General features: G+C 42.9%; 1 protein-coding gene across 3 annotated transcripts in view; it reads left to right on the plus strand.

The window, feature by feature from the left end:
* Positions 1-13,605, plus strand: part of LOC146007712 (heparan-alpha-glucosaminide N-acetyltransferase-like) — a 394,310-nt gene that overhangs the window by 199,320 nt on the left and 181,385 nt on the right. For all 3 annotated transcript variants that reach the window (XR_014444391.1, XM_083146282.1, XM_083146283.1), the window contains exons 11-14: positions 182-294; positions 1,311-1,435; positions 8,187-8,313; positions 13,046-13,132. Coding sequence is in view for 2 of the 3 variants with exons in the window: in XM_083146282.1 (XP_083002408.1) it covers positions 182-294; positions 1,311-1,435; positions 8,187-8,313; positions 13,046-13,132 (452 nt within the window). In the remaining variant the exon portion in view is untranslated. The remainder of the gene's footprint in view (positions 1-181; positions 295-1,310; positions 1,436-8,186; positions 8,314-13,045; positions 13,133-13,605) is intronic.

Here is a 13,605-nt window from a genome sequence, read left to right on the forward strand (position 1 = left end):
TACGTAAGAGCCCAAATAACTGACGGTTTAACTCCTTTATCACTAGAGTAACCCACAGCTCTGTTCAATATTTGGCCTTGTCTTCATAAATAGAATGCACAGGACAGGTAATGGAGTGTATTTAGCATGTACCAATAGACATTCAGCAATATCTTTATTTTTAAATTCTCTTTCCCTGCAGTGTCGTGGCGTTGGGCAAGGATACCCGGGGTGCTTCAGCGATTGGGTTTCACCTACTTTGTTTTGTCACTGATGCACACCTGTTTCAGCAAGCGGAACCTGGAGTTGGTGGAGGTGAGTTGTGGAAACTTTGTAAAAGGAATTAAAAACAAAACTGTTGACACAAAATGATGGCAAAGGTGAGGAGGAGAATATAAGGGTCAGTCAACTTACCAGAAGTCTCTTTGTGGGTGCAAGTCAGTGCGTCTTTATACCACAAAGGTGTAGGTGCCTTGCAGGTGACATTCGAGCAATAATGCCCAATTTATTCCATGCTTGTTAATTATGACCCATCCTGATGTACTGTGGGTAAAGTTCCTAAGTTTACTGCCAGATGGTTGTGCCAATATAACTTACTGCTAGCTGGGCCAATGTAACTTAGTGCCAATTGGGCAGCCTAAAGCCAAAGGGCCAGATTCTCTAAGCTTCAAAAGTGATAAAATGGAGAGTGGTAAATAGCCAGCCAATCAGCTCCTGCGTGACATTTTTCAAACACAGTCTGTGACATGGCAGGTAGGAGCTGATTGGCTGGCTGTTTATCACTCTCCATTTTATCACTTTTGAAGCTTAGAGAATCTGGCCCATAGTCTCCTTCACAAGCCATGAGCATTAGATCATACATGCCAATGGTATAACCTTGATTACATGCACATGGGCAGTATGACTGGGTAGTCCCTGAGTGCCCATACACATGTGCTTACCAGCATTACAAGGGGAGGACCATGTGTGTTAGCCTATGGCACCTGAAACCTTTAATCAGGCACTGTTAAAAGTAAAACCGCAATACATTATCTGTAACACAGATAATGTTGTGTGTAATGTCGTTAGTAAAGTGTTTTTCTAGCTGTCTGTAGAAAAAAAAACTGCAAATCTCAGGATTTCCTTCCTTTAATCCTCCTTGCAGTAATGCTGGGATGTGCAGAACATCATGTAATTGCTTGTTGCACAGAATGTCTGTTGTTAAAAACAAGGAAGAATGATCCTGCTGACCAGCATGAAAGAGGAAAGGCTTTAAATATTGATGTTGGAGCAAAGTCTCCCTGAAGTGGCCCAAAGTGCTTGTCTGACTATATATCCTCTCGTCTGCACAGAGCCATCAATGGAGTGCTGCTGTAAGGGATATTGTCGCGTACTGGCCAGAGTGGATCATCATTGCAACTCTAGAGACTTTATCGCTGTGTCTAACATTCCTCCTACCTGTGCCTGGATGCCCCACGTAAGCACTCTCAATAACTGGGAGCACAATGTCTTTACTCACGGTGTGCGACTTTGTATATTACAGCATTACCTCTAAAGCAGATTTGAAAATCTGTGGTCTGCTTGTTCTTCAACTGACAATTCCCTGTATTTTCTGGCAGAAACCAATTATATTAACCCAAGTAAATTTGTCAAAATCTGTGTGAAAATTGGCAAGCGAACAATTTTATTCATCATTATGTTCACCTTATACAGGTTGAGTATCCCTTATCCGAAATGCTTGTGACCACGAGCATTCTGGATAAGGGATTTTTCAGGTTTTTTTTATATATATTTTTTTAACATATTTACATGGTCCCCTGATGGTCCCCCGGCGTCCACGGCGTCCCCTGGCATCCATGGCGGCCTTCAGCATCCTCTTCAGCAGTCCCAGGGCTGCATTGTGCGAGTGCGCAGGTCACTGACGCGCCCGAGCAATGCACCCCTGGGACCGGAGATGCCGCTGAAGAGGATCCTGAAGCCCGCCTTGGACGCCAGGGGACATGGTAAGTATGAAATAAGGGGCAGGGGGTAAAAAAAACCCCAGAAATATTCTGAAAAACCAAGTTTTTTAGGAATATTTAGTTTTTTGGATATACGGATAAGGGATACTCAACCCGTATAGGAAATATAATCTTTCTTTAACACATTTTTATTAACACATGTGGGCGAAGCTGGCATTTTTAGCATCTCCCACAGCGATGGGTTAAGAACCAGTTTTAGTAGCAATAGCAGTATACAGTATATCATTTATAAAGGCACTCACAGACTAAACTAACTTGTTAGGGGCTTTTTAGAGAATGGTAACCTCTGCAGAGCTTATTCTTAAAGTCTTATAATATCATACTTGTTTGTGACTGTGTAATCAGCCTCAATCACTTTTTCCCTATAAAGGCATTCTCAATAACATGAAAGATAGTCAACGTAGTTCTAAAATTCATATTTTTCATTTTTTATGGGTTTGGAAGCCCTTTTTTAATGTCCAGTAGTGTCTAAACATACAGAACTATGCACAAGTCAGTTTACATGTGCAGGAATTAGTACAATTACAGATCTTAGAGCAGTGTTTGTGAAAAGTGATGCCGCCTGCTTTCCCTCTAATGCCGAAGTGACATAGTCTTTGGCTTTCTGCACAGGTGTGTGTTTCTGCAAGCAAACTGTTCCAGGTCCAGGTTTTTTCTTTCCTTAGCCCTGGATTTTTGTTAATGCAGTCTCTCTTGCAATTGTCTACCTCTATTCTGTTGGTCCACAGATATTATTACACTGAGTGGTGTCCGCAGAGGGCACCGGGTGACACCACCTGATTGGTTGACACCAATATAGCAGAGCAGGTCTGCAACTTTGGTGCCATTGAGCAGTGGTGATGGATGATACATATCATCCACTGTGTCGGTAGAAGTGGAGTACGAGAAAGGGTGAGTGGTTCCATGACCATGGGGCCACACCGCTTTCGCACGCAAACATCTTGTCTGACACCGCTCAAAGTGATGAGTGGTGTAATATAGCTCACAGATAATGTCACGGTCAACCCCAAAATGTCAAAATAATCTATACACTGGAAAAAGGTGGACACAAGCAAAATGTCCACACAGAAAATGTTTATACATGAAAAGGTTGACATGAGTTCTTCATGGTTTTTTTGTGTTACTATTGACACCTGTGCACGTGAACCCCCAGTTAGATCACACATGTACAGTTTGGCTCTGGCTCCCAAGGTAGAAGGGAAATGATTGCTTCTTTGTGCATATCATTGCATATGTCAAGGGTCTCTAGCAATCAAGTCACCTATTCTAGTTTTGTAATTGCCAATGGTACCAGACAGGGTTGTCTGCTCTCACCCCTCATTTTTGCTTTAGTTATGGTGCACCTGGCAGCAAGGATCTGTTGCAATGCTGATATTTCTGAGCTGAGAACTGGACTCACAGAACAAAAAATTGAGTGTCCTAATTTCTCTCTCTAATCCTGCCCAAGCCCTGCTGCCTCTCATTTCCGAGATTGAGGTCTACTCTATACATTAATGCCAGTAAGACGGAAGTGCTTGATTTCTATATACCTGCACCTATTCAACTCTCTCTGCAAGCCTTTTTTTCAGGTTACTTCGCATAAACAAACCAGAAAATACTTAGGTGTCTTTTTGGCACTTAGCCGTCATCAGGTATTTCAGGGGGTGTGGTATATTTCCCCGACAGTCGGGATTCCGACAGTCATTACTCAGACATCGGAATCCCGACTGCACAGCGTGGGGAGCGCAATGAAGCCCCTTGCGGGCACGGTGGCGAGCTGCGCTTGCCACCTATTTTACTCTCACTCTATGGGGGTCGTGGACCCACATGAACGAGCAGTCGGGATTCCGACGTCGGAGGAATGACTGTCGGGGAGCCGTCCGGCACCCCTTTCAGGTTTTCATTGTATTTTGGACCAAATTAAACTCTCCTGGTTTGGTTTGGAGAACTCAGTAAAAATGAATGTACTCCCTTTCCTCATATAACTTTTTCTAATTATTGTGATATATTCCCCCCCCCCCCCCCCATGTATTCAAATTTCTAAAATGTTAAACATATAGTTTTATTTGCGCTTGGAAAACATCCTCTGGTTACATTTAATTTTAGGGAACCCTGTACTGTACTGCCGAATGAGTAACTAGAGCTCCTCAGTGGAGGGTCTTCTGACTATAACAATGACCCGTTATTCCTTTAGTGCAAGCAGGCAAACCGGTACTTAGGCCACCACCAGGTCTTAATGTCTCTGGGCAGTAAATAATTATATAACAGACAGAGAACCGCTTGGTGGTGTTAGATAACAGGAAATACCACGATACAGTTGCTGAAGGTGCAACTGTAAACTAGTTACTAGGATTACCCCAAGGTGGTAAATAGGGTATCTGCCATAAAGGCTAATCACAGTCACTAAATCACAGTCAATGGGCAATACAGATAGAAAAGGACACAGCAAGGCAACTGGAATACAGTAGATGATAAATAAACAAGGAGTTAGCTGGACTGACTACAGGAATCCCAGGACAGGCACAGATAACAGACACGAGTGTTCTGGACAAAACATGGACTGGAACTATGATTAATCTTTCCATCGGACTTTCTGACAATCTCCGTGAACAGGAATCCACGGACCAGGAGATGGTAACGACAGGATCCTCCAATGAACACGCAGCACAAGGTTTTTCCAGAATCCTCCAAATGGAATCTTTCAGCACAGAAGGAGCAGATAGGAGTATTTCTACTAGGCAATAAAATTATCTTCTGGACCAGAATCCACTGGAGCTGTTAATATGACAGAATCCTCCAGCAGATTAGGCAGGAGCAGACCTTCCCTAAATTCGCCTAGTAGAACCTCTCATACAAGCACAGAAAAAAACTTTCTTCCAAGATTAGCTTTGGAATCTTCCCTGACTGAATTGGCATAGGACCTTCTTGGAGCTGTAAATCTACAAGATCTTCCTGGAGGATGCCAGATGGGATCTTTCCAAAGTTCCTAACAGCATCTTTCAAGTAGTTTTCCAGGTTGAATGACACAGCCTACATGAAGCTATCACCAACGACTGACTGAGCAAAAATAAATCCTATTTATAAGGTGCTGGTTAGCTGTCTAGAACCAGCTGAGTGCTGCCATTCACAGAGAACTCAATCTGCATGATTACAGCACCTGACACAACGCAAATCAGCCCAGTGCTGTAAACTTTATCACCCCAGGATCAAGGCCAGTGCCACCACTAGGCAGCTTTAGGCATTTGCCTGTGGGCACTGGCCACTGGAGGGTGGCAGTTGGGAGCAGGTCAGCGGTGCCCCCCCTGTGGAACAAGGTGAGTGGCACCCGCACAAACTCCCCCCTGCCCCTGGACCGTGTGGCGGAGCAAATTAGCGGGCGGTAGCACAACTACCCCTCCCGCCGTGTAGCAGGTTGGCGGCGGCCGCACCCCCCCTCCATGGAGCGACTCGGCGTAGCCGCATCAAAACCCTACCCGGCAAGGTGCCTGGGGCGCTGAGATGCCTTGCACCGGCAGTAGCCTGAAGCAGCCAGCTAATGACACAATGTTTCTGTTGCAAAGTGACGACCACAACAGCATTTTGTAACATTTAAACTATTGCAATGTCCAGCTGATGGTGGGGATTGGGTATTCCCGGTTTTCAGGGGCACTATCTTGCGACACAAGTTGCCCATTGTGAACCATGGTGTAATCCTGCTTCTGGGTCAATATTGAGGCTGACAAACTATCTTCCATTATTTAAAGCTCAGATGGGAAATTTATTTTCAGATTTATGCACATTGCTTGTTCACTAATCCTGGGAGAAGGATTTGAGAACTAGCCTGGAGTCTGACCATCCCAGTTGTGAACAAGGTATCCTGAAACTTCAGGCCAATGATGGAGGGGTTGTTCTGGGGAGGGCACCTTTATCCATAGTGGGTTGTCTTCTCCAAAAATAACTGTCCTCTAGTGAGGAAATGATGACCCTTATTTTGCAAGTGCTTAATGTATATGTCACTTAAGACCCCAAATATTTTCTTCCCCTACAGCTACCTGAGCTGTCCAGATATCAAAATAAGTTGGCCAAATAGCATCAGACTGAAAGCTTCTCTCCCTTCCATCTTTGCAATCCTTTCCTTTCCAAATTTGGTATAATGTATCTATATGATGAAATCTAGAAATGGCAGAACTAATCACTATGCCAAGATATTTGATCATTTATGGAGTCACTGCTTGGCTTCTCAAAATGCCTCATCCCTGTTTCTTAGGTGACTGTCCATTTCAATCACCTGCTTTTATTAGTTGTCCCACCCCAGAGATACTACTTCTTATTTTCTTTCCTTTCTTCCCCTTTTTTCTCTGTCTCCCTTTTTCTATTTAACGAATTGCCACACCATAGCATGTGAGGAAACTTTCCTCACCTTCCACTAAAATTGGATCACTCATCAATTTCTATAGTATTAAACCCGCAACTTGCCATGTCTGTTCATTTTATATGTGCAAGCTTTGTATGTTGTGGTTATTTTCTCATACCGAGACCTTCCTAATAAAAAGTATTCTAAAAACACAAAAAGAAGAGAAACGTAATGGCTGCATAGGCATGAAGGAAATTAAACATGATAGCTGGGTGTGACCTTAGAGGTCATGTGACAAGGAGAGCCTATGGCTGTCTTGGATTTGGGTTGTTGGCTCTAATCATTACTCTGGGAGAAGGAGGAGCCTTCCTCTTCTTCCAGAGAATTTTCCCACCCTCCCTTCCCCTTTGATTTTTCTTTAGAGGGTTTGGGTTAGTACTTTAATTGCGTTAGCTGATAGGCGGGAAAGAGCGGCAAGTTATAGATTTAAGGGGTTTATTGAGTTATGTTATTGCGTATTTGGTCATTTTGCAGTGCGCTCGCCTCTCATTTGGCTTAGGCCGTCGCTAGATTACCCGCCCGGGGTTGGCGAACCCACCTGGAGGGGTGGGCAGTCAGTGTTGTGGGTTGAGTGGATACCGCTTTCTGTTTTAGGCAAATTACGTACGGGAGTTGGGGTGGAGCTTAGTTAAAAGCCGCTCTTTTCTTGGCCAACATTAAAAACTAAAATAAAATAAACAAATAAATTAACAATAAAAATTAGCTTAAAAATATTTCTAAATAAATTCAGCTAACAACTTTCAGCCAAATCCAAGTCTCCGTGTCTTTATTTATTACATAGAAGTATAAGTATTATGTGTCATCAGAACATGCTTGGGGTCACACATCTGCTATTACAATGTTTAAGAAGTACTGTATATCCCTTATACTCTCATGCTGTTTACTTTTTTCTTCTACGCTTTCTTTTACTCTATTCTGTTTTCCCTTCTTTCTTTCCTGCTTTCCCAGATGAAATAGTTGGCAAGTCAGCCCAAAAATTGGAAATATTTTAGCAATGTGTTCTATTGACACAGTTGTAATGTTGAAATGCAGCATAGTGCAGTGGCTTAACGTACTGGCTCCAACAATTATTGTTATAATTATAATTGTCCACATTATTACTGTCAACACTGTGCTTGTCAATGTGGTGACTACTTCCCCTTTGCAATATTGGCAGTATTTTGTCTTTTCTTTGGCTGTGACACTTTTTATTTCTGTCAGCCTGCCTTCCAATGTCAGGTTTTTGTTCAGTGCTGAAATCCTAATGCTACTGTAAGCACCATTTGTGTGGACTCTGCTCAGGTGTTCAGATTTTCCATCAATTAAAGGTGTATTGATCACTAAGGGCCAGATTCTCTAAGCTTCAAAAGTGATAAAATGGAGAGTGATAAACAGCCAGCCAATCAGCTCCTGTCTGACATGTTTCAAACACAGTCTGTGACATGGCAGGTAGTGGCTAGTTGTTTATCACTCTCCATTTTATCACTTTTAAAGCTTAGAAAATCTGGCCTAACTGTGAAGTTATAAAGTAATTACTCCACAACTCACAATGCGCTAATGGGGCTGCTTTTGTCAATCAGAAATGCTGGGGTTATTTAACTGTTTTGGCTATCCCCTGAATGTCTTGGGGGATTTCCTGCCAAACGTATTTTATAAATATATCCCTAAGTATCAATTGCAGTATCACTCAGTTACCAGAGTCCAGCACTGAACAGTAGCAATCAGTTGGCTGAACACTTGCTTCCCTCTGATACTATGCTAGTATTTCCTGAGTAAGATCTCTTTAAATGAGAAATGAGTACAATAGTAATGATTATGGAAAAATCTAATAATAATCTATGCTTGCCATTCTATAGAGGCTACCTTGGTCCCGGAGGAATAGGAGACTACGGTCAGTATCCAAACTGCACAGGAGGAGCTGCAGGCTACATAGACAAGTGGCTACTTGGAGAAGATCATGTCTTTCATTACCCCACCTGCAAGGTTCTTGTTTTGTTGTTCTTGATATATTGTATTAAGTTGTATTACCACGTTTTTATAAATACTGTTTAAATCAACTGTTTTGTAACAAAACATAATACTATACACGCCTGATGCTGGGTACACACCAGGACGACAAGGGTCCGATTCCATCAATCTAGATCCAATTCCGACCGATTGGATGTAGATTGTGTGGTGATTGGGTCCTTTTCTGTCCTGGTGTGGACCGATACCGATCCGATGCGCGGTCCCGCGGGTCGGTCGTTCTTCAGATGCTACCTGCTGCAGTATCTTATTATCTTTGATATTCACAGTATCTTATTATTATATTTGCTTACTGCATTATCAGAATACATTATGGGGCAGATTTATTAAGCTTGGAGAAGAGATAAACTGGAGATAAAGCGGAGAAAAGGTAAAAGGAGATAAAGCCCCAGCCAATCAGCTGTGTTTGAAAAAGACAGTTGGGAGTTGATTGGCTGGTGCTTTATCCCCTTTTACTTTTTCTCTGCTTTATCTCCAGTTTATCTCTTCTCCAAGCTTAATAAATCTGCCCCTAAGTCTGTTGTGGAAGGTGGAAGAGCATATATACAGCAGGATTTATACAGCAGAGCTAACTTACAATATCATGTTGAAAACTGAAACATATATTTTTACTTCACGGTTGACTGACAACTTCAGTTTTGGGGTTAAAATGGTCTTTGAAACCAAAAATTTAATTGCCAATTTTAATTAGTCTGCCTGTTGGTTAAGAGTTTTTTTCTGTCTCAGATGTGAAGATGTGTAAAAGAAGGATTAACTACCCCAGAATATCATTAACACAAATTGTCCTTGCTTTCTCTATGATCATAAATAACCTTAATTAATTTGCATGACCTCATCCATGTTTATGAAATGTGTTTTTACTTCTGTTTGCCTGAAGTAATCATTTAACATATTTTTCCACATTTGTTGCATATACCAAGCAGCAGTAAATATTTTTGATGATCCTTTTTATGGGAAGAGTGTTAGCAGATTTTTGTAAATGTTTTTCAAAGAATCATTGCTTTTGAAATGGAAAAAAAAAAAGAAAAAGAATTCAGTATTAATTATGTACTATTTGTGTGTGTTTGAGCCCCTAAGACTAACCCCACTACTCTAGTTTATAAATGGTTTAATAAGTGAGATTCATTTACCCCAAATCCATGTATTTCTCCCATTAACTTTTTCTTTCTATTTAGCAAGGTTAGCAGGTCAGCCCCTGCAGACTGAGCGCAAACTGCACACTGCACTTAGTCCACACGAGGATTGATATATTGTTGCAGTAATAATTACACTCAGGCAGAATTTGTCCAATAAAAATGGCCACAAATTCCAATCAGGCACGCTACAACATTTTCATTTATGCTTCTTTATACTTTAAGTCAGGGGTTCCCAAATTTTTTGAATCGCAGCACCGTACAGTATAAGAATATTTTTCAAGGCACCCCTAGGCCAAAAGTTTATTACTGAGAATTTCAGGGGGAAAAAAAATTATTAAATTAAATAAGTTGTGATTAAATTTTATCCGTAGGTCCAGTTATGTGGTGAGGAACATGATTCACTTCTGTTAACCAACATATTTTATAATGGGAAGCCACAAGCACTGAGTTTGCCGATTTCATTGACCATAAATAATATAAATTGGTTCTGGACCACCAACCTAAGGCACCTCTACAAGTGCACCATGGTACCCCAGGGAGCCTAGGCGCACAGTTTGGGAACCACTGCTGTAAGTAGCAGCTGTTTCCTTCATTTGGGCACTTGGCTAGGGAAATCCTTCCAACTGTCCTGAGAACAGCAGGACAGTCCAATTTGGACACTGTCCTGCTATCCAATCCACATGCTGCACTGTCCCTTGGTTGGCTACCTACACCACCCAACACACACACACCTGTCGCTGGTCCTGGGTATAAGGGAACAGATTGTAAAGACTATGAATCCTATTATGACCACCTGTACAGTATTCATGCCCATGGAAAGTTTTACTCGATTTAAAAAATATATATATATATAGTTACTCTATTAGCATCTCAGGGGTAGATGTATGAGGCAGTGATAAGGGAGGAGAACTGATAAAGTGCCTGGTACTTTATTACCGGCCAATCAGCGCCTGCCTGTCCCTTTCTAAACCCAGCCTGTAGCTTAACAGTCATGAGCTGATTGGGTGGTACCAGGCACTTTGACTTCTCCTCCCTTATCACTGCTTCATACATCTACCCCACATTGTGCTGCTTCTTTCTAAATATTAACATTTGTACAGTATGTATATCTGTGAATCATTAAGGGCCTAATGGGCCTGGAGCTGAAATGTTAAAGGGCCTATTATGAACATTGGAAGAGGTGAGGTCAATGGCATGTAGAGCCAATACACTATACACCCCAATGTCTCCCTAAATATGTAAAAGTACAAATATTGCATAAATGTGTAAAACAGGATTGTGCAATACTTAGGTTTTATGGCCAACCCTGTGACCAGCCGATGTCTGTCTGGTCCCACCTCCCTATTGTTAATCTGGTTTTGGTTGTATCTACTACAGTATATGACCTTGAAATTACGCTTCGGGAAAGTTGGTAAATCCAAGCTGCTACTGTACATATCTTACTTCCTGTGTAATACTGAGGCAGTGGAGGAATCACTTATACTGGATCGCACTGGCTAGATTACTTACTTTTCCAATTGAACATCATTCTTACTTAAATCTCCGTGACAGCTGAATTAATGGCTTTAAAGCATCCGGTTTACTCTGCTCTGTTGTCCAGCGTTGACTGTCCGGCATTGTTATTTCCTCTCTAATAGATGAGAGATTTTGCTAATTGCTTGTCTTAATCATTGTACATCGCTGGGCTATAAACAAAAGGAGAAATATCTTTGTTTACCTCTATAAATTATTAATTACTGCTTAGCATTAGCTGTATCACTTCCCAGGATGATGTTTTGGAGATGTTTATCACCTCTGGACGAGATTTGCCAGCAGATCTTCTATATGCAAATCACTTTCAATTAGTTTCCTTACATCCAGTGTCTCGGCTAAAAATATGTAAAACGATAAAATGAGGTAGCATCTCATATATTATCTAATGCTGCTTCTCACCTGTATGGGATACTTTAAATGTTGTTCAACGGCAGTCATTAGATGGTGACCTAGGGCAATACATGTGAAGCTCCATTCGGGCACACACAGCCACTGGCGCTGAGTATTACAGTTAGGTTGTTTGGTACTTGTGAGTTATCCGGGCTGCCGATTTTTTGATTGTATGCCTTAAGTTAAGGCATACAATCAGATGCGATGCGATGCGATATCGCATCGCATCGCATCGCATGCGATCATCGGATGCGATGACCCGATTTTTCCATAGGAATCAATGTTAAAATGGACTGAGTCCATTTTAACATGGAATTCAATGGGAAAAAGGGGTCCTTTTCATACCCCTACTATCCAAGTGGGCATGGAGTTGGATATAAACCTGTGGCGAGCGTAGCGAGCCACCGAGCCCGAAGCGTGGCGAGCGTAGCGAGCCCCGCGAGGGGACGGTATTCTGTGTCCCCTCGCGGGAAGGAGACTTTGAAATTAGGCAATTATGACGTGTTGAAATCTCAGGTACACGGTATTTTGTGTCCCCTCCCGGGAAGGAGACTTTGAAATTAGGCAATTATGACGTGTTGAAATCTCAGGTACACCCATCTCCAGGGCCGGTGCAAGGCACCGGAGCGCCCCAGGTGAGTCGGGGTGGGGGCGCCCCGGTGCCCGGGGGGGGGGGGGGGGCGGTGGTACCTGTATTATTAAGCTGTCGGCGTCCCTGCAGTGCTGGAGCGTGCAGGGGTGTCCGTGCCGCGGGGGTACCTGCGGCGCTGTCACTGTGTATAAAGCTGCTGGCGGCAGCGGGGTCCCTGCAGTGAATAGAGAATAACTGGTCTCAGCCAATCAGCGTGCGGCAAGTGTTTTCAAACCCAAAAGCGCTTCCCGCGCCGTCGCGTGCATAGCGCTAGTTATTCTCTATTCACTGCAGGGACCCCGCTGCCGCCAGCAGCTTTATACAGTGACAGCGCCGCAGGTACCCCCGCGGCACGGACACCCCTGCCCGCTCCAGCACTGCAGGGACGCCAAAGCCGCCAGTTATATGCTAGGGGTGAGGGGCGAACTGCCACCCTCCAGGTGCCGGCGCCCTAGGCAAATGCCTAGAGCTGCCTAGTGGTGGCGCCGGCCCTGCCCATCTCACAAGTTATCTCCTAATATGTTTTTACCAACCAACAGTCTATGATCTGGAAGTTTCAATGCAATCTCATGTCTATGGTTTATATACTTAATGTTGTTAAAGGGTACAGTACATTAAAACAGTATTTTCTCTATAGAGTATTTAATAGAAAAAATTGTTTTTTTTTTAGTTTATAATTTTTTTCCATCTTTTAGAAACAATTTAAGAAGTTTGTATGTCATTTTCTTTTATGATCATATCAGTATTATTTTGATCCGTTGTCACGGGGTTCCTAGGCCCATAGTCCGCTGCCTGCTCTGCCTGTTTGGTAATCTAGAATTCTCCCAGTCACCAGGATCTCATGCAGTGCCAAGCCCCACCCAAATTCTGCTTGTTGGCGTTTGTTGGTATTTAAATTGGAATTTTATTTCCGATTGTAGCACTTTTAAATGAAGACTATGGAAGAGTATCATGCAGGCATTTGTCATATATCACTTTTTTGTATTATCATTTCATTTAGGAGCTGTATAAAACGACACAGCCATTTGATCCAGAAGGCATTCTTGGAACCATTAACTCTGTGGTTACTGCTTTCTTTGGCCTGCAGGTAAAGATTTTTTTTTTATTTAATTCTTTTTCAGACAACTTTATGACTTAATATTTTCATTGTGCCCTAATATATTATGATTTACAGAATAATCATTTTCATTTCAACATTTGCTGTCTTTAGTTTCCAGAATTATTTCACATGTGGTCTTAAACGTGATGTTAATTGTAATTCAAACATTTGCTGTCCCGCATTTTCATAAAATTATGAAAATGCAGGCGCTGCTTACCCAGCTTCGGTGCCGCGCTCGCCGGCACCATATCCTGAAGCAGTCACAGGTGACGTGATGGCGTCACCCATAAGGCCATCTTCAAACCGGTCAAAGCCGTGGCTATATTTTCTGTGGGCAGCTCAGCCAGGCGGCGGCCCGGAGGGGGGGGGGGGGGGGGCGGCGGCGGCCCGGCCAGGGGGGTATTGCAGCCAAATGTGGTCCGGCCCACCAGGAAATGGCCCGGTTTCCCGGCGGCCTAATC

The sequence above is a fragment of the Crinia signifera genome, chromosome 6 (assembly GCF_055691185.1).
Source record: "Crinia signifera chromosome 6, ASM5569118v1, whole genome shotgun sequence".
NCBI classification, from domain to species: domain Eukaryota; kingdom Metazoa; phylum Chordata; class Amphibia; order Anura; family Myobatrachidae; genus Crinia; species Crinia signifera.